Source organism: Anabrus simplex, chromosome 1 (assembly GCF_040414725.1).
Source record: "Anabrus simplex isolate iqAnaSimp1 chromosome 1, ASM4041472v1, whole genome shotgun sequence".
NCBI lineage: Eukaryota > Metazoa > Arthropoda > Insecta > Orthoptera > Tettigoniidae > Anabrus > Anabrus simplex.
The window spans coordinates 1,006,518,426-1,006,545,742 of record NC_090265.1 but is presented as its reverse complement, the minus strand read 5'-3'; the positions used below and the strand labels follow the sequence as shown (position 1 = coordinate 1,006,545,742).

Here is a 27,317-nt window from a genome sequence, read left to right as displayed (position 1 = left end):
AGGCCACAAAGAGAATGGAGGCACCGTTAAATACGCTCTCCGACATGATGAAGAAGATGGAAGAGAAGATGGAAGAAAATAAAAAAGAATGCGGTGGATAGGATAGAAGAAAATCAAAAGATGGTGGAGAAGATGGAAGTAAATCAAAGGAAGATGGAAGAAAGTCAGAAAATGACGTTGGAGAAGTTGGATGTTGGCTACAGGGAGATGTAAGAAAGCCAGACGAAGATCGTGGAAAGTCGGGAGAGGTGGATAAAGGAGATGAAAGACGGCCAGAAGAAAACAGAAGACGGCCAGAAAAAACAGAAGACGGCCAGAAGAAGACGGAGAACGACCAGAAAAGGAAGGAAGACTGCCATAAGGTGCCAGACGACGGCTGAAAGAAGACTGAAGACGGCCAGACTAGGGAGGAGGATGGTCAGAAGAAGTCGACGACCACCAGGAGAAGACGAGAAATGGTCAGAAGAAGACGGAAGATGACCAGAAAAGGACAGAAGACAGCCAGAAGAAGCTGGAAGACGGCCGAAAGAAGACTGAGGACGACCAGGATAAAATAGAGGGCCAGAAGAAGATAGAGGACGACCAGAAGAAAACAGGGGACGGACAGAAGAAGAAGGGTGACGGACGGAGAAATGTCGGCGAGGGTCCACGTGAGATAAAGCATGTTCCGCTGGTCGACGCTCTGCCCCCTGGGCGACTGTCCTAAATGCAGATCACTAGTGATTGAAAACATTCAACATCCTCAAGATCTGTGATCAGTGGCACCACTGTATAACACGTGTATACTGAGGATTTGTTGTAATAGTGATTCATTTGTCACGGACGTCGGAGATCAGATGGTGCTTAGGAGACCTGTCCGTGCGCACCCTGTTTAGACTCTGCAGGCAGTAACTGTGCTGAGTTTAGAGGTGAACAGCGTTTGGAACATTCATTCCCTGCCGGCGAGTACGTGCTGTTGTGGGCCTGAGGAAAGCTTGATAGTCGTATCGACGAATTGCTGCACATATTAGGCACATTGTATCGGTGGTGTGTCACTGCTTTCATTCCCACACCCATAGACCAGGCTCCGGTCATCCGTGTAGTACAGACGCACGTCAAGGTGGACACAATGTGCAAGCAGCGATGGCTGATCGAATATCATCCAGGAACGAAATCCGGTCACATGTTGCACCTGATGTGCCACTGGCAGGATCACGATCACGTGTGCCTGTTTCGAGGCTGTTACTGATACCACAACAATGCCAAGCACGACTATACTGGCGTCGTGAAAAAGTCGACTGGAGAGGAGAATGGCGCTCTGTTGCCTTCAGTGACAATAGCAGGTTCTATGCAAGTGATGGACGTACACATGTACGGCCTATTCCAGAGTGCATTCGCCCACGACACCCAGGTGAGGGGAGTCATCAGTTACAACTCGCGGTTACAGTTAGTGTTTCTGCAGCTTAAGGGTACGTCCAAGATGCACGCTGGTTTTCTGAGTCAGACAGTCGGCTCTGAATGTCTGACTCCGAGTAGCAGGTGGGATGTGGCCATTATGAAAGCTGGTTGTCAGCGCAGACAGAGCTGCCACAAAAGAAAAGATATGAAATACAACTGATCAGTGTAGCATGGAACTAACAAGAGAACAGGCTGCAGCTCTATTGCTGCTAAGTGACAATGTTACAAAACGAATGAGAAGTGATATACATCCAATTAATGAATTAAGATCTATTTATGGGGAGTACAAACACCTTTTTCCACAGTTACTTGTCGACGAAAACAGATTTTTGAATATTTCCGAATGAGTTCGGATACGTTTTGTTTTATTTTGTTAAAATTTGAACACAAGCTTACGAAGAACTGGGCGAATTACCACACTCAACACGAAAATCAACAGCCTGCGCGGCAGGTTGTCTGAAACCAGAATGAACGAATCATTCCGGTAAATATCTGAGTCAGACCACCAGTGCGCAGGCTTCCTGCGCGCAGGTGCATTATGGCCAGTCCCGCTTAAAAACACAGGACATACTTATGTCGACTCGGTGCCGACTGTCTGACTCAGAAAACCAGCGTGCATCTTGGACGTACCCTAACGTAACTGGTGCCCGCTACATTGCACAGGTTGTTGCCCCCGTGCTATCGTTATTTCTCGACAGGACAGTGCACGTCCACATACAGGTTGCTCTACGTAGTATAAAACAATGGTACTGGCCAGCAATATCACCTGATCTCTCGCCAATTGAACACGAATGGGACGTGATGAAGCGGGAACATACGTGTTCTCCACAGTCTGGAAGAACTATTGCCAAATTGATTGGGACAGTCTACTGCGGAATGCTATTCGCCAAAGGGGGTGCACTGTGTATTGATTGACTGTTTGGGCACCCTTTACTCTGACATGTGTGTTTCATTTTGTCTATATTTGTAATGATACACTCATGAAATGATGAAGTACCTGTCACATCACTTGTGAATAAAGCGACCTTGTCCTTATGGGTATTGCATTTTTTTCGGCGGTGTATTATCTCAGAAACATTCACTGTCAAAAATTAACATTAAAGTAAGGAATTACGTAAATTCACAATGAAGTAGAGAAAAATAAGACGAGCAACTCATTTGAGCCAGCCATGTTTCTATAGCAATGCTACCACTATAACTAACGTCCGCCTCCGTAGCGTAACGGTTAGTGTAATTAGCTGCCGTCCTCGGGGGCCCGGGTTCGATTCCCGGTACTGCCAAAAATTTAAGAATGGCAGGAGGGCTGGTATGTGGTTGAAATGGTACATGCAGCTCACCTCCAATGTGCCTGAAAAGAGCTGCACCACCTCGGGGTGAGGACACGAGTTTACTTACTATAACTAACGAATTTGTTTCTACAAGTTAGAGGAAACGAAAACCTTCTCTGACACTCCGTTTAGAAAATGTAGATGTTTCAAGAGAAGTGTGCGGAAACGGAAGTAAACATCAACCACTTGCTTCTGGAGAGCAAATTTAATCAGGAATTTTAAAAACATATTTTGGTATGTAAATCATAGTATATACAATTTGTATTTGTAACGTTCTAAACATTTTCTGACGGCTTTGTAGAAGAGGATACAAGGATCGCCCACATGGGTTTGTCTTTTAACGACCAGTCTAACTGCCAGGGCTTTTACCATCAACTATGTGAGTCACTTCGTAGCATTTCTTCTTCATGACATATTGCCGTCCTGTTCGATAATTGATTCTGTATAATCATTCATTTTTATCTACTGATACCAACCAAACACCAGGTCAGGTGTTATGGCATAGTTTAAGGAACATGTTCCCTAAAGAAGCCTTTCCTTTATCTCCGTGTCGAATATTAATGAACAATTATGGAATTTGCTGCAATTAAGTAAAGACGATAAAATTTAGATTGGATTTCAAACTATTGTCATCGAATTCGTAATCGACGTTGACGGTGCACAAAGGAAACGCTGCTTCTATTCACAGCAATTCACCAACAGTTGGTGCAGGAAAGTCTTATCTGCTCTACCGTTAATGGACTGAGAAAGGTATATTAGAATAGTCGCCTTCAAAGTGGGAGCCGCAGAGAGTCATAAAAGGGGACGCCGAATCTAATCGAAATATTTATATTTCATATTCTATAAAAGGAATTTGCATTCCTCAGATTCTCACATCCATGAACGTAGGAAAGAAGCTCATCTACTGCCATTCAAGACTAATAAACTCGTACTTCTTGCTGTCTTATTTCACAAGAACTGACCAGTAGATCCTCCTAGCACGTATTCTGAGAAAAGGTGCTAGTAACATTTCCCACACAGCACCCTTTCACCCTTTCACCCGCCACCCGCAACGATATCAACTTACCAAGCACTTAACAAACACTAATGACAATAGGCCACTTGACAATGTGACCGCCACTTCCTTACAGGAATAGATTCTTCTATTTCTACCATTGTCGACTCGATTTCAGTCACGCCTTTGCAGTCAATTCAAAGACAGTGAGTGAACAGGTGAATTTTGCTGCATGTTTAGTGGAAATGGTTAGCCCGATTTACAATAAACTGATATAGTACAAGTACCGCCATACCCATTGATAAGTGGCTTATTATCAGTGGTAAAAATAAACCCCATGGATGTGACTTATCGAGTGCTTGACCTCCTTAGAAAATATTCAGTAGTAATAAAGAACAAGATTTGAATTTAATCAAAGTATATTTTTCTTCTGCTACCACAAGCGACATTAATTCTATACCTAAACACAAAGTGCGTGGATACCAAGACGATTATTTGAAATTTGCTTCTCCAGCATTGTTTTGAATAATAGACAGAAGCAAATACTATAGATCTCGTGAACCGTTTTTGTGCAAAGTATCCTATGAGAAGTGTAAGAAAGGAAAGAAGAATAAGGAGGGGGAGTGGGCGCTAGATATTTCATATTTCAGAAGGGGGGCGCGACTGAAAAAGTTTGAAACGCCCTGTATTAGAGGGCCGTCTTAGTATAACAAACTCGTAGCACGAACAAGCCAACCATTTAAATTCACAGGTATTGTACTTCAGAGTGCTTTCTTTATGGGAAGATCGGCAACTTACCTAGTTTCAAAGTGATATGTCTCTAGTGTCCCTTTTAGTTCATACTATAGATAAGTTCTCTATTTACATCCAGAATGATTAGAAGCTTACCCGAGATCACTTTGTCCAAGTATGGCATATCCTGAAGTGTTTCGTAGGTTAATTTTCCACCGTGTTGTTGTAGAACTGTCTCCACCTCTTCTCTGGCTCTCGCCTGAATATCTGGATTGAGAGCCAGTTCGTATAGAGCGAAACTCATCAAGGTAGAAGACGTCTCGAAACCAGCCAGGAAGAATACGAAAGCTTGGGCGGCCAACAAGTTGTCTGTCATATCTATAAATAATAGTGAAGATTTAAGAATAACTAATCTAATGTAAAATTGTTTTATTTTTACTACGCACAATTAGTAATACTTACTGATATCATCTTTGGCGTTGGTGGGATCATGGCTGATTTTTGTTTCGTCTTCGTCATTCAGTTTTCCTCTCTGTTTCAGTTGAATCAACAAATGCATAAAATCATCCCTTTTTATGTTGTGTTTTATCCTATATTGTACAGTTTCCTTCACTGCATTCAGAAAAAAGTCATCCACTTCTTTGCCTGCCAAACTAAGGTTCAGAAGTTTAGCTAATGGTTGAAGGAAAATAATAGTGAGGCGTCGGATTAAATTGGTAAAGGTAGCCTCGAACACTTTGCGTCCCATGCGGCGAAATTCAGAATCAGAATCCTTCATAGAGTTCATCTCCAAACCAAATGCACACGTACCAATGATATCTGTGGTGAACTGTGCCATAACTTCACGCATTTCCAGCTCCTCTCCTTTACTAGCTGGCTCCTGTAGATAGCCACGTAGTTGTTCGCTGCACTCTGCCATCAGGTGGTACATCATCTTCATCTTACCGGACGTGAAGGTTGGAGTGAGCTTTACCCGAAGTGCACGCCATCGTGGGCCTGGTAAGTTAAAGAGATGAGCACTCAATGGCTGATTTTCCTCGTCTACGGGAATACCGCGGTCGTGGAAAGAAGAGAAGTTCTTAACCATGACATCTTTTATCAGGTCAGGATCTCGCAGAAGAAGGGTAGGCTCTCTGAACTGGAATAAACCAACAAATCTCTGCCCTTCGAATGAATCGTATATTCTCTTGTACAAAATGCTTTCATAAACTTTTCCCAGGACTGCGTCTTTGATATTTCCAAAGAATGGAGTAGGTTTTTCAAAGGTGACTCCCCTCTTTTTCCAGTAATCGAAATTCCAGGTGAAGTACACATATAGGAGAGTCAACAGACTAGCCACTCCAACGCTAATGTCCAGTAGTAAGGACTCGAACAGTAGGGCCATTTTTACCTGTGAAGAAAACAGATTTAATATAGTTAATATATGTTTACTCATGTTATTCAGAATTATTTGGCTCAAACCGAGTGAAAGGCTACGCGGTTAGGTTCATATACCTGTCAGCTTGTATACGGAAAGTACATGGTTTGAAACTCACTGAAGATGCTTTTCATTCCTAGTTCTCAGTCTTTCCTATCGTATTGTCGCCGTAATACCTAGCTGTGTCCAAGTAACGTAAGGATAATAATAATAATAATAAAGGTATATACTTAGGTTGGGGAAATATGTGAATTTATAAGAACTGTATCCATAAATCTATTTAGCATTTAGCACTTATAGAACGGTGCAGCGACTGAGCGACGTAGAATACTAACAGAGAGTTCTAAAAATCAGGAAGTATTCCTCCAGAACATACAAAGCAAGAACATCCTTAGATGTAGGGATAACATGAAATTAAACAATTAATCTAGAAATCAAAGGAAGTTATATTGTAAACGAAAGAAGTACCATCTATATTAAGGACTGTCTAGAGACATGGAGTAAAATTTTAAAAAAGACAAGAAATATGTTCACCTCGTTCATAATGTTAGAGAGAAAGCAAGCTTATTTTAGGTGACGCTGGCATCGTAATCAGGATTACGTGACCACCTGTTTTACTTGCATACCGAATCAGAGGGATGCTTTTGCGTCCATATGCATTGGCCGGGATGAGAACTGCGGCCGTCCTAGTGAGAAGTCAGTGACGAACGTATTCGTCTCTACTATGTTCCCGACCCTCGTTGCAAAACTTCCATTTGGGAGAAGAATATTCAAAACAGGTCCTAGCGAGCTGATCTTTCATCTGTGAGCTTACATTCGGGAGATAGCGGTTTCACACCAGGTAAATGTACCTTAGTTAAGGCCACGCTGTGTCGGTGCGATGTAAAGCAAAATTGTAAAAAAGAAAATTAAGTTATGTATTGCTACACATCTCCATCGTATTATTAGGAATAAACCACTGCCTGTTTTATCGATTTAATTTAAGTCAGGAATACCAATTAGTACATACACTTACAATTATATTCGATCATAAATGACCTCACTCCAACTTATTAACGTCAATTTACAAGTCTCTGGCAGGAGGACTGCAGCTGGGCAATCTTTACCTGGTACTGGCTATAATGCTTATTGACAGGCTTCACTTTGCATTTTCGCTCCGCACGGTCAGTCATCTCACACGCCACAGCTGCAGGCAGACAGGTTTAAACACGGGACTGCTGACCAACACAACACACGACGATTGTTCCTTGACTTAAATCCAGAGGAAATCCACCACTTACACAATGAACACAGTCCGGCCGCTCCAAACAGTCAACTACTCAACACTAACAATTAAAAACATCACTCAACATTGCTAACGATCACTACAATACTCCGCACAAGAGCGACAATTAACACGGCTCCAGCTCTATTCACATCAACTGTACCACACACGGACTCCAGGGCAGTCCACACATGGAACTCAGTACTCCGTATTCCAACATGACGAGATACAGGCACTGACCCTGGTGGAACACCCACCACACACTCGAAACTCCAACACAACTACTGACTCCACGGCAGTACACACCCAGTATTCTGCTTAATACACGACGATATTCTGATTGCTGTGAGATACTGACAACAGCCAGCACTACTGACATCCCACTCCCATTATTGTCTGGTCGTTATACCCTGATGGAACTAGAATTATGGGGGCTCGACCGTTATGGGAACATTCTCGTTTCATATTCCAGAAGGCGCAAGGAGAATCCAGACGAAAGCACAGTAGAAGGAGAGCCCGTTGCATATCCTCGTGCTGGCTGAGAGGTCCCCGGCATGGCTTAGTCATTTCCTCAAGGAAATACCGAAGGAGGCTACGACAGGACTGGTACGTAACAGTATCAAATCGTTCAGAAAGAATTACTGTACTACATACACCTGCTGGTGTGTCCAAACTTTTACCGTATCCGATAACAGCTGAATGACCCACCAGGACGAGAATGACAGGAGATCGTGGAATATTTGATTAGGACAGTAATAGTTTTCTTTGTTAATTTCTATTGTTTCCTTATGTTTACCTTAAATCTCTATAATAATCTATGTAGATGATCTTACACCAATGAAAACCAAGAGATATTAACATGATTGAGAGAAAAATTGAGAATATTTGGAATATTCCTACAGCGCATTTACTTACTGTAGGAACCCACAGCATGACTATTTGCAAAAGGGGGACCACTTACTTTTTTCACATAATAGAACTTGTAGTTCAATATCGTAATTATAAAAAAGAATGTTGGATGACATTATTTTATGGTTAATGTATTAATGCTACCGAACCTCCGCATTTCACGCACATAACTTATTAATTAATGGCGCGTGGCTTCCGGAGAGACCTGGTGCAGGTCTTTTGATTTGACACCGGTAGGCGACCTGCACGTCGTGATAACGATGAAATGATGATGAAGACGGCACATACATCCAGTCCCCGTGCCGAGGAAATTGACCAATTATGGTTAAAATTATCGACCCTGCCGCGAATCGAACCCGGGACCACTGTGACCAAAGGCCAGCACACTAACCATTTAGCCATGGGGCCGGACACATAACTTATTAGGCAATAGGCCAATAGTATAGTATATTACGCAGGAGCCCATAATGGCATTTATTAAGGCGAGAATATCTCTATGAAACGAGTGTTTAATGATAATCTTTCAGTGCAACACCGTGCGTGAAACCGCCTACGAGTAGGCTACTTCAAGATTCCAGCATTCCAAGACAGCGGGTTCAAACCCGGAAGAGGCAGCCGGATTTTTGAAAAGTAAAAGAAAGTCCATTCGACGCTCCATGTCGTACAATGTCGGTTTGTACAAGATCTCTGGTGACACATTTGGTGTTCACTCGACAAAATTCATTAAAACTCAGCCATAGACGCCCAATAGAGATTCGGTTTTTTCTGCCATCTAGTAGTCCTAGAGTAAAACGGAATGTCGAAATTGACAAGCAGACAGCCATATGGCGCTCAAATTGAAATGTCTGCACACGGTAGCTGAGCCCGCACGATTCTTATTAGAATTATATAGAATTGTGAATGAACATACACATGGAACAAGACTGAGGCATGTAAGTTATTTTCAGGTCATCAGGTACTACAACAAGTTGTAGTTCCTAAATTTTAGATAAGTTGCCCTCAGAACTGACACACTTGAACACAAAATATCAACCAAAAAACATGCGAAACTATGGATCATAGATAATAAAATTACAGTTTAAAAATTTGTTCATGAATGAAAAAAGTACTAAAGACTTACCTATTTTGAACGATACTTTCAGGGATAGAGAAAAACTCACAACACGGGACAAAATAACAATGCTAATGCAAATGTACAGACCTTATTAAAGTTGTAAATAGTAAGTAGCCTATTGCAACAATGTATACAAATGTGAAACAACCTCACCGGCAGATAAGCACATCAAGTGTTTTGCAGGTGTAAATAATTGCAATTATAATGCATAATATCCTACGTTATAAATAAATAAATAAAAAATAAATAAATAAAAAAAATAAATAAATAAATAAATAAATAAATAAATAAATAAATAAATAAATAATCTATACATTTATCCTAATAATTTAATCCCACAGTGTCAAAAGCTTGAGTGTTTCTACCATTGCTATGGATATTATTATTATTATTATTATTATTATTATTATTATTATTATTATTATTATTATTATTATTATTATTATTATACTCTCAAAAATATTTGCTATGAATCAGTCATGAACAATTGCTTCATTTATGTATATGATGGTTTCATATTTGGCATGATTGTTTCAGCACTGCTGTGATAATTTCGTCTCGTAAAGATTGAGATCATAGAATTTTTTCCGAAAAGATTCAAGGAATTTACGGATCATCCCGCAAGACCTTGTTAGAAGTCCTGTTACTTCTAGATGTTTCAGATTATATTTTTTTCTCAATATACCCAGTTTTTGGCTCGTATATATTCTTTTTTTCAGTATTTACTTCTTCTGGCTGATTTCTTCGAGTTTAAAAATTTAATTCTGATGATCTCTGTGTATGCTAAGATTTCTGTGCGTCTAATAGAGCCGTTCATTGTAACGCAGGATACTTCTCTTCAACATCCCATGAATTGCTTTTCAATGCTGCCGGGATTAGTGTCCTTACTTGATGGTGTCGAAGTTTCTAAGATATAAACCACGGTCACATTACCTTTGAAGGGTTTCATTTCACGGCTATCCATATCTGCATCGGTAACCATCCAAGGACCGACCGCGTATTATCTTACTACCGCAACATTTCCATTCATTTTCAGGCAGGTAACACATGACTTGTTGGCTATCCAGTGACCTCACTGTATAAACCCCTTGACCCTACTCATACAATGCTTTCTAAATATTATACTCACTCTGACAAAGAATTTTCCTAGTAGCTGATAATCCGTTGTACAAGAGAGATACAGATTATTACATTATGCTTTAAATTCTTCTTCTAGAAGCCCTAAAGTTTTCACATGGGGATTACTACATCACAGATTAATAAATAAATAATAATATTATAATTTTTAAGATATGCCTCCCAAGATGCTCGTACCAGACCCAAATCTTTTAACTTCTTACAGGTATATAACATTCTATTAGATACGTCTTATGGTAAAAGCAACATTTATCCGTATCTCCTATCGTAACAGTTTTTTTCCGGAAGTTGTTGAGTTGGTGCCATTTCCAAAGGGTATATATATTTTGGTCATATGTACTGATTTAAAAAAATGAGCTTCCGACCATAACGTAGCATTGGTGCTGACACTAAGTTTCCAAGCTGATTTTAAATATTTAATATGAATGAGACACGATCAAATGTTATCTCTTATTTGAATGAAACACCTAAATATTTAATGGATTCACCTTATTTGATGCCTCTTGCGAAACAATTGGTATAATGAGCCAGGTTCTTTTCTGTTAGTTTTCCCTGTTTAACATTTATACAACCCGATTTGCTTTCGTTGATTTTACCATCATCACTAGTTCCAGAGCTGCGGTCATGTTATGTCCTATTACAATATTATCTGCGAAAGCAGCTGAGATCGTTTTTCCAAAGTGTTAAATTAAAAAGAAATGGAGATAAAGGTGACCCCTGGAAAACTCCCTTATGCAGCTCAATTGTATCAGAAATTTGATTGTAATGATGTATTCTCATGAAGTCCCCCCTTGACAAGACTTAACTAAATTACGGAGTGATGCTGAAATTGGTTGAGAATCTATACGTTTATCCCAGTACTCTAATCCCACAGTGTCAAAAGCTTGAGTTTCTTCTACCATTGCTATGGATATGTTGGCCTTATCATTTCTAGTTCTTCGCAAACATCAACCAAAGAAGCATTATCAAATGATGTATAAATCCTCTCTGATTCTCACGTGCTATGAGCTAAGTTGTTTACAGTACCTCTGGACAGGGTTGTACGCTGTTTGTCACCCGCCGCCTGTTCGGGTGTAAAACAGACACCAGGGATCTTGAGAAAGTGTGGTAGAACTTCATGCTCCGTTGCTATGCATGCATTGAGACTGGCGGTCGTCACTTTGAACAATAATTGCTATAAACTACGTTATTGTTATGCGGTCTAAGCTGTGAATATCCATGTATGTATGTATGTATGTATGTATGCATGCTGGGTATTCAGCCCGAAGGCTGGTTTGATCCTCTGCAGCTCCGCCAAGAGCTGTCATAAATAGCCTAGGCGTCACTGAAGAGGCGTACTAGGGAAATGAGGAGTGAGGTAGTTTCCCGTTGCCTTGCTCACCGAACCAGCCGTTGCTATTACATATCAGTCTGCCAAGCCCACTGAAATGCATGCACCAACCGACCCTATGAGCGATATTTTCACACAATTCATAACAGGGATTGGCTACATAAGCAATGGTATTACTAGCATCACTCATACCTCAGTCACTTTCATATTGTCAAAGCCAAGGATGAGACTGAGACAGGTCAATGAAAGTAACAAATTTGATATAGCCCATACCAGAAGACATAGTGCACTGTAAACACTACATCTCACCAGCAAAGGCACTGTATGTCCATAAGACAATAAATATGCATTTCCAGCTATTATTTTTCGTATCTCAATATAATCGGTCGTGGACCCACTATCATCTGTTTCAATTTGACCCAACAGGTTTGAGACACTCTGTATAAAATATGGCCGGCCCTGTGGTGTACGGGTAGCTTGCCTGCCTTATCTGAAGGCCTGTAAATAATACGTCGACTGTCGCTTCATCTGAATACCTAGATTATGTCCTGCTGTTTGTGTACTCTGGTCAAATATATTATTGAAGATAATTGATGTTTATGGCAATCTATAAACATATTTAGTAGCCTCCTTGGCTCAGGCGGCAGCGCGCCGGCCTCTCATGGCTGGGTTCCGTGGTTCAAATCCCGGCCACTCCATGTGAGATTTGTGCTGGAAAATCCGGAGGCGGGACAGGTTTTTCTCCAGGTACTCCGGTTTTCCCTGTCATTTTTTCTTCCAGCAACACTCTCCAATATAATTTCATTTCACTTTTCATTCATGAATCATTGCCCGACAGGAGTGCGATAGGCTTCGGCAGCCGGCACAATTCCTATCTTCTCCGCTAGATGGGGGCTTCATTCGTTCCATTCCTGACCCGGTCGAATGACTGGAAACAGGCTGTGGGTTTTTTCATTATGCTGTTCTCAAGGAAATTAATAAATACAAGGGCACGTATGTGCGAGAAAGTGGAAGTGATACAACGGAAACAATATGAGTATGAGCTATATTTTCCACTATATTAGAGTGTTGTCAGTGGTTGTAGGTGATTATAGGCAGCTATGATTGAATGAAATTCCGAATACCCTTAGAACGGATTGGTAATTCATGAGCTAAATAGTCATCAAATAAGAGAAAAATTAATACTTTAACAACAAGCTCTCTTCCTCAGAGAACTGACATTTTATGGTCGCTCACCAGAATGAAGTTAAAGAAAATTAAAATTTTCGTTCAAGATAGTGAAGAAACTGCTCATATACTAAAGAAGTACATATTTATATATGTAAAATTGGATGTTTGTATATTTTAAGTTAATAGACTCAAAAAGTACTGGACCGATTTCGCTGAAAATTTCACAATTTGTTCTTATTACACCTGAGAGGGATTACGAAGTGGTTTGAACGAAATCTGATTGATAGTTCGGCACTGAGGATGAGAAGGGGTGAACAAGAAAATAGGGGAAGATAAGCAAACCGCAAGACAAGTCTGATCAGCGGGTTGCCTGCCCAACAGTATGTGAAGATTATGATGTCTTTCTTAATTATTTATAAAGATATAGGCTATCGGTTATACGGAAATACTATTTCATAAACCTCTCGATAGCTCCATACCCTCGAGTAAACCTTCATCACAAGAATACTTAAGGGGTGTACCGGGAGCAGCAGCTACAGGACTGGCGAGCCGAACATGTCCTTCCTCCACTAAGAACCATCTTCCTTCCTTCATCCTTCCTTCCTTCCTTCCTTCCTTCCTTCCTTCCTTCCTTCCTTTCTTTCTTTCTTTCTTTCTTTCTTTCTTTCTTTCTTTCTTAATCCGTTTACTCTCCAGGGTTGCTGTTTCCCTCGGACTCAGCGAGGGATCCCCACTCTACCGCCTTAAGGGCAGTGTCCTGGAGCGTGAGACTTTGGGTTGGAGATACAACTGGGATGGAGGACCAATACCTCCCCAGGCAGTCCTACATACTATGCTGAACAGGCGCCTTGTGGGGGATTAGAAGATAGGAATGCGTAGACAAGGAAAAGGGAAGGAAGCGGCTGTGGCCTTAAGTTAGGAATCATCCCGGCATTTGCCTGGAGGAGAAGTGAGAAACCACGGAAATCAACTTCGAGGATGGCTGAGGTGGGAATCGAACCCCATTCTACTGAGTTGACCTTCCGAGGCGGAGTGGACTCAACTTCGAGGATGGCTGAGGTGGGAATCGAACCCCACTCTACTGAGTTGACCTCCCGAGGCGGAGTGGACTCAGTTCCAGCCCCCGTAACAATTTTCAAATTCCTTGGCAGAGCCGGGAATCCAATCCTGGCCTCCGGGGGTGGCAGCTAATCACGTAACCACTACACAGTAGAGGCGGACTACTAAGAACTATACGCTAAAATACATCTCTGATATAGCCGGATTTATACTAATTTGAGACAGATAATATTGTGTACGTAAAGAAAAAGCGAGCAATTAGTTTCAGAATTGTGGCTTTTCTTCTGGGTAAAATGTATTTTCCTCCAGAATGCTCCAGGTGTAACTTATGCTATGTTATGTTATGTCATGTCATGTCATGTTATGTTATGTTATGTTCCGTTGTATTAAGGTGTTGTTTGTGGTTGTAGGTGCAATTGTATGGGCCTTGAGAAAGGTACCATCCCGAAATTTGCCTGCTGTTGAAATGAGAAACCACGGGAAAAAATTCAAGTATCGTCGACGAGGTAATCGAACCTACCTGTCTCTCGAGTACAGAGGTCGTATGAATGACTGGCCGTGCCGCCTCATGGGCGTTTCTCAGTACCTTACTTAGTAATTCTTTATCATTCCAAATATCTCTAAACCAGTAGTCTCTTATTCCTACCCTGTCTAGCATATTTTCGTATTTGTTTACTCCGTAGATCGTTCATCTGATGTTGGTAAATTATTACAACATTTGGGGCATTGACATGGGAAGGGTAGAGTGTCATAAAATGTGAATTTTACGTGAGAAGAAGGAAATAGTTTTTCCAACAGTCTGAAGCAGATGTTACTGAAAATAAATAATGTAAAATCAACTAATACATTTACCGGTTTAACACCACAATTTATGCTAATTATGATTCGGGCACAAACTGTGACATAAAATACGTTGTGAAAAATCACTGTGTAATCAGTTTATCAGCTGAAGTGTATGTTTCAAGCGGAAATTTTACGATAAAACTTTCATCCAAGATATCCAGCATAGCCAATAAGTAATTCTTTCCATTCGCTGATGGTTAGTCTCCTTCCGAGTGGTTGTAAGGTCTGTATGTTGCTGATCACATGATAGGATCGTCCTCTTAAGGATAATGTGTTCCTTCCACGGTTCTAACTCGTTGAATGATTACCTTGTCTTGAGTGAGGAAAGTTCGGTTCTTGAAATTCTTATCCATCTCACAGTGATAATAATAAGGCGATGAGTATTTAAATATCTCTTGCTTTCCGTTGCAAAGTCTCAAAAATCCCCGGGCATCATCATGATTACATGAAATGGTCGAAAGTGTTTAGCCTTCCTGATTATTTGCACATCTCCTTCTGGAACTATTAGAATATTGGCCACACGTAGTACCTATTTTTGAAAAAAATAACTAGAATGAAAGTCATATCAATATGTTGACTATAATGACTTTCCATTTTGAATAGAATAAGTTTTGGAGACATTCTGGCAACTGAAGTATCACTATGACGAACTATAATAGCTATAAACAAGGTTTAAACGCAGTTGACTTTCAAAAAATGGCAAAGGTTGTAGACCTACCTAATTCCACCAGAGTCACGCGCTGAGTTTACTACCTTCTCTATGCCAAACCTCGCGGACTTAACACAGGTTCCGTCTTGCACCAATCGTAGAAACTAATCTACTGCACCAGTTGACTTCCTACCTTTTCCATGCCGTTGGCATGAGTGTTTACTACATTTTCCATGAAAAATTTTAATTTTCATTTTTTTACTTACTACCTTTCCCATTTCAACGCCTCATTTCCTACTGTTCGCCTTCATTTTTATGAATACTTCATTCATATTATATCTACACTGGCGGTCAATCAGAAGTGGATCACTTTGTATAAACGAAATCGTAATTGTTAAACACCAAATATTAGAGGGAATTGTTCCATTAATTGCATTAATTTTTATATTAAGGCAGTTTTAAATGTGTATTTTGCAGTTTTGGAAAGGAATTTGATGTTTAGAGATCATAAACTTAAGGAGCCACTTTTTACCTCTGTGCTAGACACTCAATTTTGTTGCATCGACTAGCAATAACATCTTTCAAGTTTTACGATACTGGGGTGGAAGCTATTAGTGGATGATCAGTGTGTGACACAATATATGTCACAAATGAACATTGACCTTCAGTTTCTCTTTGACATTTGGCAAGTTAAAATGCCTCTTAACGCAGAAAACGTTGCCTTGTTAGATGATGGACGCAGCATTCATTATGCGACTAATGCCATCTGTGCAGGTAAGGAAGCGTCCAGCATGTTCTAAGACGATGTCGAGAACTTGGTATCTACTACAGTACGACCTGCATCAGGCCGTCAGGGCTCTACATCTTCTAGGGACGTCAGGTTTCTGGTCGTCCAAGTCTTGAACGAACGTAAAACTACCAACGTCCACGCCAGAAATTGACTCGAGACAGTAAAAGATGTCACTGTGACTCGGAGGACAGTAAGACGAAGACTCCAAGAAGCCAATTTGACCTCAAGAAAACCTAAAACTGGTCCGCAGCTTACCCCTAACACAGAGCAGCTCGATTACAGTTTGCGCGTCAGCATCAGAATGGACTGTGGAGCAGTGGTCAATGGTACTGTTCACAGATGTGTCACGATTATGTTTCCGGTCACCTAATGGTAGAGAGAGTGTGTGGAGAAGTCGTGGGGAGAGATATTCGTCTTGCAACATCTCTCAGAGGTCACCATTTGTAGGTGGCTCCATCATGGTATGGACCAGTATCAGCTTTGAGGCCCAGACGGAAATTCTTTTCAACAGCGGAAGTGCTCTGAATGCATGCCGTTACATCGTAGAGGTGTTAGCAGAGTAGGTGAAAACTTCATCCTGATGCATGATAATTCATGCCCCCATTCCGCTTGCTGCCTGGCGGAATGTCTACGCGACGTCATGATACGAACCCTCGACTGGCCAGCTCGCAGTCGAGACCTCAGTCCCACAGAACACTTCTGGGATATGCTTGTTCGAAATGTCTGGCGTCACAACTTTGACACCCTCAACGAAATGGGGGCAATACTACTGGAAGCGTGGGCGCTCATCCCCTAGGAAACGACCCAGGACTAGCTAGCATGTTGCAAAGGATGGAGGCTGCAATCATCGCCAGAAGTTGAAACAAGGCTAGATAAGTGTAGAGGGTCATCAAGTAAACTTTCAGTGGTATATTCATAAGTTTTCTCAGTGTTATGCATTGTTAATTTAAGGAAGTGACATTTTCATAAATTAACCTACAGCATCTAAGGATATTTTGGTTAAACTTAAAGAGAAAAGAACTGCAATAATCAGCATTAAGTATGCAGAGCACTGGTTAACTTCATTTTGAAATAATATGTTGTAAGAATTAAGAAAATGCAAGACTTAAGATAAATAAATTTTTCTTAAATTAAAGCGATCCACTTGTTTTGTCCTCCAGTGGGGTATTCGTGTTGGTAATCACAGTATATCTTGACATAGTATTATAAACCAATAATTAGCAGTGTATTCTGGTAGTTCAATTATTATTTTGCTAGCTCTCAGCTTGCATTCGGGACATAGTGGATTTAAAATTAACCGGCGGAAGCCCGGAAAATAGCTTCTTGTGTCCATTTTCACACTAGGTAAATGCGGGGATGTATATTTATTAAGGTCACTGTCGGTTCCTTCCCAATCTTAGCCCGTTCCTCTCCCGTCGTCTCTATAAGACCTGTCTGTGCTGATGAGACGTAAAGCAAAATTTTAAAAGAGATCAAATCGTCGTTGCCGGGACAAAACCTCCTATGTGATAATATTTTTGGAGATATACTGACCCGCAGCACATACATTATGAAGAGCGAGAATGCCTTGACAATATTCACACAATATTGTACCTTAGATGACAGAACCTTACCGGCCAGAGTCCTAAGCTAAAATATTTCACCTAGGAGGTTTTGTCCCGGCAGCGACGATATATTATTTTGCAAAACTTGTCAGCTGCCTTCTTCCATACACCAGTTTCCTTCCCCATGCAATTATCTGGATTTTATAGCCTATTAGGATTTGAAATATATCTGAAAGAACAGGTAATGGAAGTGAAATTAAAGATTTGACAACTCGTGAAATTTGAAGGAGAAAATGCCAAACATTTAATTTTCAATGGCTACCTGCAAAATAATTTTACATAGGCCTATATCAGGGCCTCTCAGGGTGCATGCGCGTGGTGCATGCACTGTGCACGGTGCAAAAGACGACTTGGCTTGGTTGATCAGAGTGCAGACTCCCACTCCTCGATTTGGAGCAATAGCGCTAACTCTCTCTTTCCTCACGCCTGTCTCGCTCGCTCCCCCTGTCTCCCTCTCCCCCACTTGCGCCGTAGCGCTCCAAATCCGGGCTGAGTTGAGCCGAGTATAGCCTAGTAGAGCCGAGCATAGCCGAGTAGCCCAGAGACGAAGCGTTGATCCGAGCCATACCAAGCGGCACCGAGCGGCACCGATGCACAGTGCACGGAGCTCTTGCGCCTCGCTCTGCACGCGTGAGATTTTGGGCGTTTGAGAGGCCCTGGCCTATATATACACACGTTTCAGGTAATGGTAACGTAACTATATATACCAATATTATGATTATGTTTTTAATACATGATATGTACATTAGTATATGCAAATAACAGCCTGTCTCCTTCTTCTTCCTCTTCCTCTGCCGCTTTTCCAACACCTGTGGATTCGCAGGTGCGGACTTTGTCGCACATGTAGATTTGGCCTTGTTTTACGATAGGATGCCCTTCCTAACGCCAACACTATATGCAGGGACGCAATAACTATTGCGTGTTTCGGCTGTGGTTGGTAGTGTGATATGTTGTGTAAGTGTTAACAGGAGAGTATTGGAAATGGAACAAACACAAACATCCAGGGCCGATTGCAGAAACGGCATTTAGACGATGTCTTCGGTTAAACAATGCTTAAGTATGGCTGCTGCATTGCAGAGACGTTAATTATCACTTAGACACTGTCTAAAGGCGATGTTCAACCGGCCATGTTTAAACACTGACGAGAGCACTGTTTAACCTCAAATGGGAGGAGTGAATGACAATCTGAGGTTATGTACCATGAAATATGCAATTTGTATATCATGTTGAGACAATTCCGGGAAGAAAGGTTAGTCCGACGGGCTCTCTGTGGGCCGCCCGCTGCTAAATCGCAGCAATTCATTTGACATGCACCGAGAGATAGATCTTAAAATAAGGTTTCGCTTTTCGAGATACTTGTTTCTTGAGACTGACAAAGTGACAGACCAGTAACTGTCAACTTTAATACAATTCTTGGCTACCTATACAGTATATTTTATTATATATATGGGGTATTTTCCATGGAATTATAGGTCACTTCGACTACATATATATCAGAATTACGTGTCCCGATCGTCAGAGGGCTGTCACATACATCAACCGGGAGGGGTTCACTTATATTCACTGCCAAGTAAACACACATTATAGTGAAAATTAAAAAGTAGGTTGTATGGGTTTTTAATGAATATAATCGTATAAGTTTTCGGCAACTATCAGAGAGGGAAAGGCAAGGGGTGGTGAACATTTTTTTTTGCTTTACGTCGCACCGACAGAGATAGGTCTTATGGCGACGATGAGGCAGTAAAGGCCTAGGAATGGGAAGGAAGCGGACGTGGCCTTAATTAAAGTACAGCCCCAGCATTTGCCTGGTGTGAAAATGGGAAACCACGGTAAAACCATCTTCAGGGCTGCCGACAGTGGGGTTCGAACCCACTATCTCCCGGATGCGAGCTCACAGCTGCACGCTCCTACCCGCACGGCAAACTTGCCTGGTGAACATTGTTGAAAGAGGACTGGGGAAGAAGAGCCGTGGCCATAATAACAGCCCTAGTATTTGCCTGGTGTAAAAATAGGTTAACTAGAGAAAACTATCTTCACGGCTGCCGATGATGAGTTTCGAACCTACGATCTCCAGAACGCAAGCTACATCTATATGGCCCGTACAACACACTTGGTTACACATTGCTATTGCTTCATATTCCCTTCGTCGAAGCTACCGTATTTATGAGTAAATTACACTCACTGTAACAACGCTATAATGAAACCCACACTTCCCCGTACGGTGGCGTGTCTATAATATTATGAGATTTAATTTCCACTGGAAGCGATGCTCTTATCTGTGGTCAAGTCATGCTCAGCTATATTTGAGTAATGTGTAGGAAGGCAAGCAGCTGACTGGCGTTCGGCGCGCGCACCGACGAATTTCATTGGTTACGACGAGCAAAGATTTGCATGAAAGATACTTCTGTCTCCACTTCCAAACCAAAATTGAAACTTTAAGCGATGTCTAGTTAAACATCGACTGAACATTGTTTATGCAATGGAAGATCGTGTTCGACCTGGACGTTATTTAGGTAGACGGTGTCTAAGGCTTAAAACTAGTCATCGTTTCTGCAATCGGCCCCCAGTGTCCGGGCCAGAAGAACAGGAGAGTGTTCGGACAAATACAAACACCCATTGTCCGAGGCGGAGTATTTAATCCGACGGGATTAAAACCGAATTCGAAACCCTCTGAACCGAAAGCCCAACGCTGACCATTCAGCCAAGTACATGCACTGTGCAAATAGTATCCCATGGAGAACATACAAACAAGATTTATGAATACATATGTTTATGATATGTATGCATACAATCTCATGTCTTGCAGGATATTTTGCATTTGGTGTTCGATGCAGTTGAATCCACTTTGTGGTTGTCAAATGTCATCCAGTGACGAAATTTCTGTTAATGTGTCCAGTGTCCAGCTTGATGCAATAGAAATGCATGGAGGAAGGGAAGGACATCAGAGAGTTGGAAAAGATTTGGTGTGGATTGTTTTCCATGATATTTTAGTGATCGAAGGTCTGCTGGATGTAACCTGGGAGTAATATGTCAACGGAGGAATCATGTTTAGGAATTCATCGTGTTCATCACCGCCAGCAGCTCTGAAGATTATGCGATAACTCGATAACTGTTGGGACTAACCTTAATAAAGTTCACGGCTGATTCCTTTCCAGTATTGACCCTTTCCTATCCCAGTGTCACCGAAAATCTGTAGTCTTTGTGTTAGAGTGATGTCGAACCGTTTAGGGAAATAACATTTTTTTAAAATACACCCGCATGTTAAAATGTTTGCAAGGCATTTATTTTAGTGCTAAAAGAAAAAAAACGGCAGTTAGTGAATATGAATCCCTTACGGTAATGGAAAGGATTCCTTTTCCAGTCTCCATTTCTCTCCGAACCATCCCGTTTTTGCGACTCCTTAGAGTTCAGTAAACCTTTCCTGTAAACACTTCACGTGAAAACCAATCTTGCTCTCAAGAGACATGCAAATGTTCCCTTTTACTATCATCGTCTAACAAAGGCTCATGGGACACATTAAACGAGCATAGCTGGGCTGAGCGGATCAGACTGTTGAGGCGCTGGCCTTCTGATCCCAACTCTGCAGGTTCGATTCTGGGTCAGTACGGTGGCATTAGAAGGTGCTCAAATACGCCAGCCTCGGTGTCGGTTGAATTACTGGAAAGTAAAAGAACTCTCGTGGGACAAAATTACGGCACCTCGGCGTCCGGAAACCGCCCATAGTACTTAGTGGGGCGTAAAAAATAACATTAGTATGGTAGGTAAGGGTTATTCTGCCCGAAGGCAGGTGCGAATCTCCGCAGAGGTGTTCCTGAGCCGGAGTTTACGTGCGGTAGGGTGGCCAGTTCCTTTCCACTCCTCCAGTCCCTTACTCCCAACCAACAGCGCGTGGCAACCCATCCAACATTAGTATGAAGTGATCATAAATAGTTCTGTTGGATTTTTTGCTAGTGGCTTTACGTCGCACCGACGCAGATAGGTCCTATGGCGACGATGGGATAGGAAAGGCCTAGAAGTGGAAAACAGCGGCCATGGCCTTAATTAAGGTACAGCCCCAGCATTTGCCTGGTGTGAAAATGGGAAACCACGGAAAACCATCTTCAGGGCTGCCGGGAGTGGGATTTAAACCCACTATCTCCCGGATGCAAGCTCACAGCCACGCGCCTCTAACCGCACGGCCAACTCGCCCAGTTGTTGGATTTTCAAGGTGTGTTATGCTATCAGTAATAATACTAATAAACTTACTAATAAAAATATCCGTGCGATTTGCAAATGTTTTAATATACATAGAGTTGTCTAACTTCCGTCACTTATCTTTATTTAGCATAATAGAAGCTGTCGCCAATGAATCACCTTCAAATGCAATCGGCACCGAACTCCGTACCTTGGTAGCAGAGGGTCAGCGACTTACAGACTAATATCACTAAGCTCGGCTATTACACAAGTAACCAGAACGTCATGAAGAAAGGCTGATGATCTCTGATTTTATAATAATACTCTTTCAGAGGTACAAAACATCGTCAAAACAATGACTTCAACATCGAGACCTTTCTGTTTTCTTACAAGTTGTTTTACGTCGCACCGACACAGATAGGTCTTATGGCGACGATGGGACAGGAAAGGCCTAGGGGTTGGAAGGAAGCGGGCGTGGCCTTAATTAAGGTACAGCCCCAGTATTTGCCTGATGTGAAAATGGGAAACCACTGAAAAACATATTCAGGACTGCCGACAGTGATATTTGGCTCCACTACCTCCCGAATGCAAGCTCACAACTGTGTGCCCCTAACCCTACGGCCAACTCGCTCGGTATATCAAGAAAGTAAGTAGCGATATCTGTATATAGTGCATCGTACTATTATACAAAGAAGAAAATACATGGAAGTAAATTCTGAGAGCTATTTTGTAATAATTTTAAGCGTAACAATGACGTAAACAAACCTGTAAATCCACTCCTTATGTGGAAATCCTCAGTTCTACACAACGCCAACAGGACTGAGCCTACTGATATCAACCGTGGGTTTTAAAGCCGACATGTTGCTGAGTCATCTAAGTTGCAGATATTACCTGTCTTGCCATCTCATGTGAGAATTCATTATCTTGATCTCGCCCATTCGCACGTGCTTTGCGATGACATAGAAATATTTTTGTCATTTTTCCTTATACAAATCTACATGCCTCCACCGATCAGTAGAAAAAATTTGCACCAAGACTCAAGAGGCACCCGGACGGGTGGTGGAGGTGTAGTTATATCGTCAAAGTACGGCTCATAATATGTGGTATACGGCTAGAAATGTTTCTTTTTTTTGTGACACCGTTTTTTATATCAAAGCTCTTAAGGAATAGAATGGACTCACGAAAAGCATGGAACTTTGAATGGTAAGGAATAATAGATTGTACACACTAAAAGCATGTAAGAAAACTGCAACAAGCGAGGAACTTGCTATCGGATTGGGCAAGCAGGAATTAAATAAAATTTAATGAGAAGATAGAATTAGTTAGTTCTATTTAGAAAAGGAGATAAATTAAATGAATCAGAGCACATATCGTGCAATAACATCCTCCTTCGCAGTTAAGCAGTTTCAGATACCGAGTTGTAACCTTTCAGACCACGTGCAGCAGTTTCAGGATTCATCTACGATCTTGAATGGTCGCTGCGTTTTAAGAGCGATGAATGGCATTGAGAACATCACATAAATCGCGGTAAAGACAGCCACGGTGCTCTTTCTAGCAAAAGTGTTAACTGCTGCTAACCTATGGGCTGGAAATTATAGGAGTATTTCTTAGTGTGAAGCAATTAGAAGATCTGGAAAAGATAAAATCTAAATATCTAAAGTAAGTCATGAGTGTATCAAATACAAGATCACGACTTGTTTACGAGCTTGCGAGGAGAAGTTTCCTGTTCGAGGACCTGGGAGGTATACTGTAGTAATTTCTTTTACCAGCTTTGCTCCACTCGACAAATGTATGTATAAGCAAAGAGAGAAAATAAAAAGGAGGGACATTTGGGATGCTTCTGCTTTACCGTGACCATGACGGATTTGAGGTGTATGGAAACGGGCTACCAACTGAGACATACATGGTCACAATACTGGCTGTTCACAGTACAGATATTATACCCTGGTGCCACTGAACACAGTCCTTGAGGATATTGCATGTTTATTTCCTGGCAGTGTATTTTTGCTTAAAGGCCGAAATTGTCATCAGAATTCCTTTACATGCTGGCATTGTACGACATAGGTTTATGAATAATTTTTCTTCGACTACAGGGTTTGAATCCATGATTTTTAAATTCTAAGTCTGACACGCTACCATTGAGGTTATTTTTATTTATTTATTTATTTATTTATTTATTAATTTATTTATTTATTTATTAATTTATTTATTTATTTACTCCATTTACTCTCCAGGGTTGGTTTCTCCCCCGGACTTCTTGAGGGATCCCACCTCTACCGCCTGAAAACAGTGTCCTGGACCGTGAGACATTTGGCCGGGGATACAACTGGGGAGGAGGGCCATCACCCCGCCCAAGATGCCTCACCTGCTATGCTGAACAGGGGCCTTATGGGGAATGAGAAGACTGGAAGTAGCCTACTAGTTAAGGAAGAGTGAAGGAAGCGGCCGTGGCCTTAAGTAAAGTACCATCCAGGCGTTTGCCTGGGGAAGAAGAGGGAAACCACCGAAAATCACTTTGTGGATGGCTGTGGTGACAGTCGAACCCCCTCTACTCATTGGACCCCGTCCCAGTCCTCGTACCAATTTTCAAATTCCGTTGCAGGGCTGGGAATCGAACCCGAGCCTCGGGGGGTCGCAGCTAATCACACTAACCACTACACCACAGAGGCGGACTGAGGCTATATTACGAAGGATAAGTTATTTATTTCAGTTCGTATAATACTGGTACTAGGATAATAAGTATACTCCGTTTTAATTTTATGTCCTTTTCTTTAATATCTTAATGAAGAAGTGTTATAATAATAATAATAATAATAATAATAATAATAATAATAATAATAATAATAATAATAATAATAATAATAATAATCGTCAACATTTAGTAAGAAAATCAAGTCCTTGAAGAAATGCACCATAAAATTGTGGAATATTTCTGGTCGTTGTGAAATTCACACTAGAACTGACAAGATTGTTATCAGGATCATAATTCGTCCATCAGTAGTTTAGGTGTTAATAATACACTCATTTGAAAACTAATTTGTGCACCATGATGAAGCTATCGCAGGGAAACGTTAATTGTGTCCATGTACAGAATATGGTTGTATAATAACCTCTTCAAAGTATTGTACCACACGTAGCATTTATCACAGGGTAACAAATACTTACTTGATGCACTTAGTGCAGTGTTGGATCACTCGTAGCACGGAGAAAGACGGTGATACTGCCGGACATAGAGGCATACAGTCGTCGGACGGTCTCCTGTCATAACTGACCCTCCAGATGTGCCGTAATTGCCGCTCGCCAGAAGGAAATAAAGAGATTAGGGAAGTAATGAAGGTTGGAAAGAAATAGAGTTAGTGATTTGTGGAAGTAACGTGAAACTGAACGTACTTACCAGAAAAAGTTCACCAAAGAAGTCGGCTAAGGATAACATGATGGCAAGCATAATTGTCACTCATGTGCGTTTTAGTGAAAAATAGAAGGTGATGTATAGGTGCGCAAAGCAGAAACAGGTTCCAGGAAGGTCATTCCGGGATCAATGACCAAAGGGGATTGTCATTGATTTTCTGTTCTTTGATCAATGATAGTGCAGGCTATGGTGTGCTGGTCACCTATTGTCCGCCATGGAGGGAGGGTGGTCACTGATAGGCCGTTCTTTGTCCAATGGATTGAAACAATGTGGAGCTCGGTGTTGGTCAATCTTCTTTGCCGGAGGCAGGCAACTGATCACTCGTTGCTTTTTGTGGCCTGCCGCGGCCGCCGTGTCCTTTAGGATTTATGGTTTCCAGGGCTGGAAAACAGGCCTTTTTGACCCGTTCAGATTCCTCCTTACGGTTAAATCTGTTGGTGTGCTTCAGGATTTCGGTGGCTTCCCTTTGTAGTCGGGCGTGTGAAGTACAGTACTTCGGTGTTGCTATACTGTATGTCGTTGTCTGGTAGCAGAGTACTGATGACCTTTGTGCTTGTCCCGGTCGGCTGTACCGATTGTGCTCCTTCAGTGAGGTGGCGATGCTGCGTTTCGGAGTTCCTTGTACACCTGGCCGTACCTGCACGGGATCTTGCAGACACCTGCTGTGGAGAGAGGATGGCAGTTTGGTCTTTCTCATTCCTGAATTCTGTGCTTAAAGTTGACACTTTGAATTATCTTATTACTACCGCTGTTTCTTTTAAATCGGCTGCCTTAAAGGTACTCCCGTGTTTTAACCACAAATCCACAGCGAATTAATTCTTCCTTGTGTGATCTATGTGCTAAACTACTGTACTTTCAAACTGAAATATGATAATAGTATTTTATGATTATTGAAATTAGCAGAAGAGGAACAGAAAGCCTCCGATGGTAGCTGCCGAACGACGAACGAATGTATTATAACAAACAGGGTTGATAATATAGCTGTTACATATCACATGTGGTTCCCGATAAAAATTAGACATCTGCTATTAGAAGACATTTAAACCTAAAGGAATCTCAACTGTACAACTTAAAAGCTATTGAGTCTGTCGAACACACCATATAATCATTACACTATAACATATCAGTAAAAAATTCACTGTTAAAGAAGGAATAAAAATTCAAATTTTTAAACGATGAACGCAGTCATTATAATACTGTAAATAGGTATGTTATAGTGTAATATGTTGGTCGAGTCATAAGCCATGGCAATTATTTTTTTTCTCGCGAACAGGAGCCAACACGGAAAATCTAAGATATGCATATGATATGTACTTGCTTATGATGCCACTAGATGGTGTATATAAACAACAGTGTGAGTCTAAGCATGCCCCAAGTTCAGTGTGTGAGTGAGAGCGTCACAAAATGGAAGTGAACAAGCTGGAGCAACGATCGTATATTAAAATAGCGGTTCTCCGCTGCAGAAATATACGCCAACGCCATGTAGAGCTGCGGGAAGCATTAGAACAGTAGTGGCGAGGTGGGTGGAGACGTTCAAACGGGGTAAAGTATCAACTGCCGATTTACCTCGCCCAGAGTCCGTCTTGTCTCTTATTCGAGAGAAAAACAATAGTTGCCATGACTTATGACTCCACCCTCGTATTTATACTGTACCACGAATGCTGGTCCGAGATAGTCCCCGATGTACAAAGTCATATTCCGCACCAAGCGAGCACATCCGGCAACCTGCAAGCAAGTCAGCTGTGAGCGACGTGGAGCTTGTGACGTCACGATCTGCAGAACACGGTCAAGGCCAAATTACGTCAGCCGATAGAACATTCCAAACATTGTATCATCAATAACTTTTAACTAGATTAACGTACGAGAAAATGAACTATGCCACCGTGTAGCCCAACTTTTTGTGATCATTATTCCCGAATTTGAAAGAAATATGTCAAAGATTAAGGGAGAAATTGAAT

The 27,317-nt window shown here is 41.5% G+C and overlaps 1 protein-coding gene across 1 annotated transcript in view; it reads right to left on the bottom strand.

Moving 5' to 3' along the window:
* LOC136875581 (probable cytochrome P450 6a13) overlaps window positions 1-22,762 on the bottom strand; it is a 33,421-nt gene extending 10,659 nt beyond the window's left edge. Inside the window, exons 1-3 of the mRNA XM_067149127.2 lie at window positions 22,716-22,762; window positions 4,954-5,881; window positions 4,648-4,869 (exon numbers count right to left, since the gene is read on the bottom strand). Of these exons, the coding sequence (XP_067005228.1) occupies window positions 4,648-4,869; window positions 4,954-5,875 (1,144 nt within the window). The 5' untranslated portion in view covers window positions 5,876-5,881; window positions 22,716-22,762. The remainder of the gene's footprint in view (window positions 1-4,647; window positions 4,870-4,953; window positions 5,882-22,715) is intronic.
* Window positions 22,763-27,317: the final 4,555 nt, after the last annotated feature.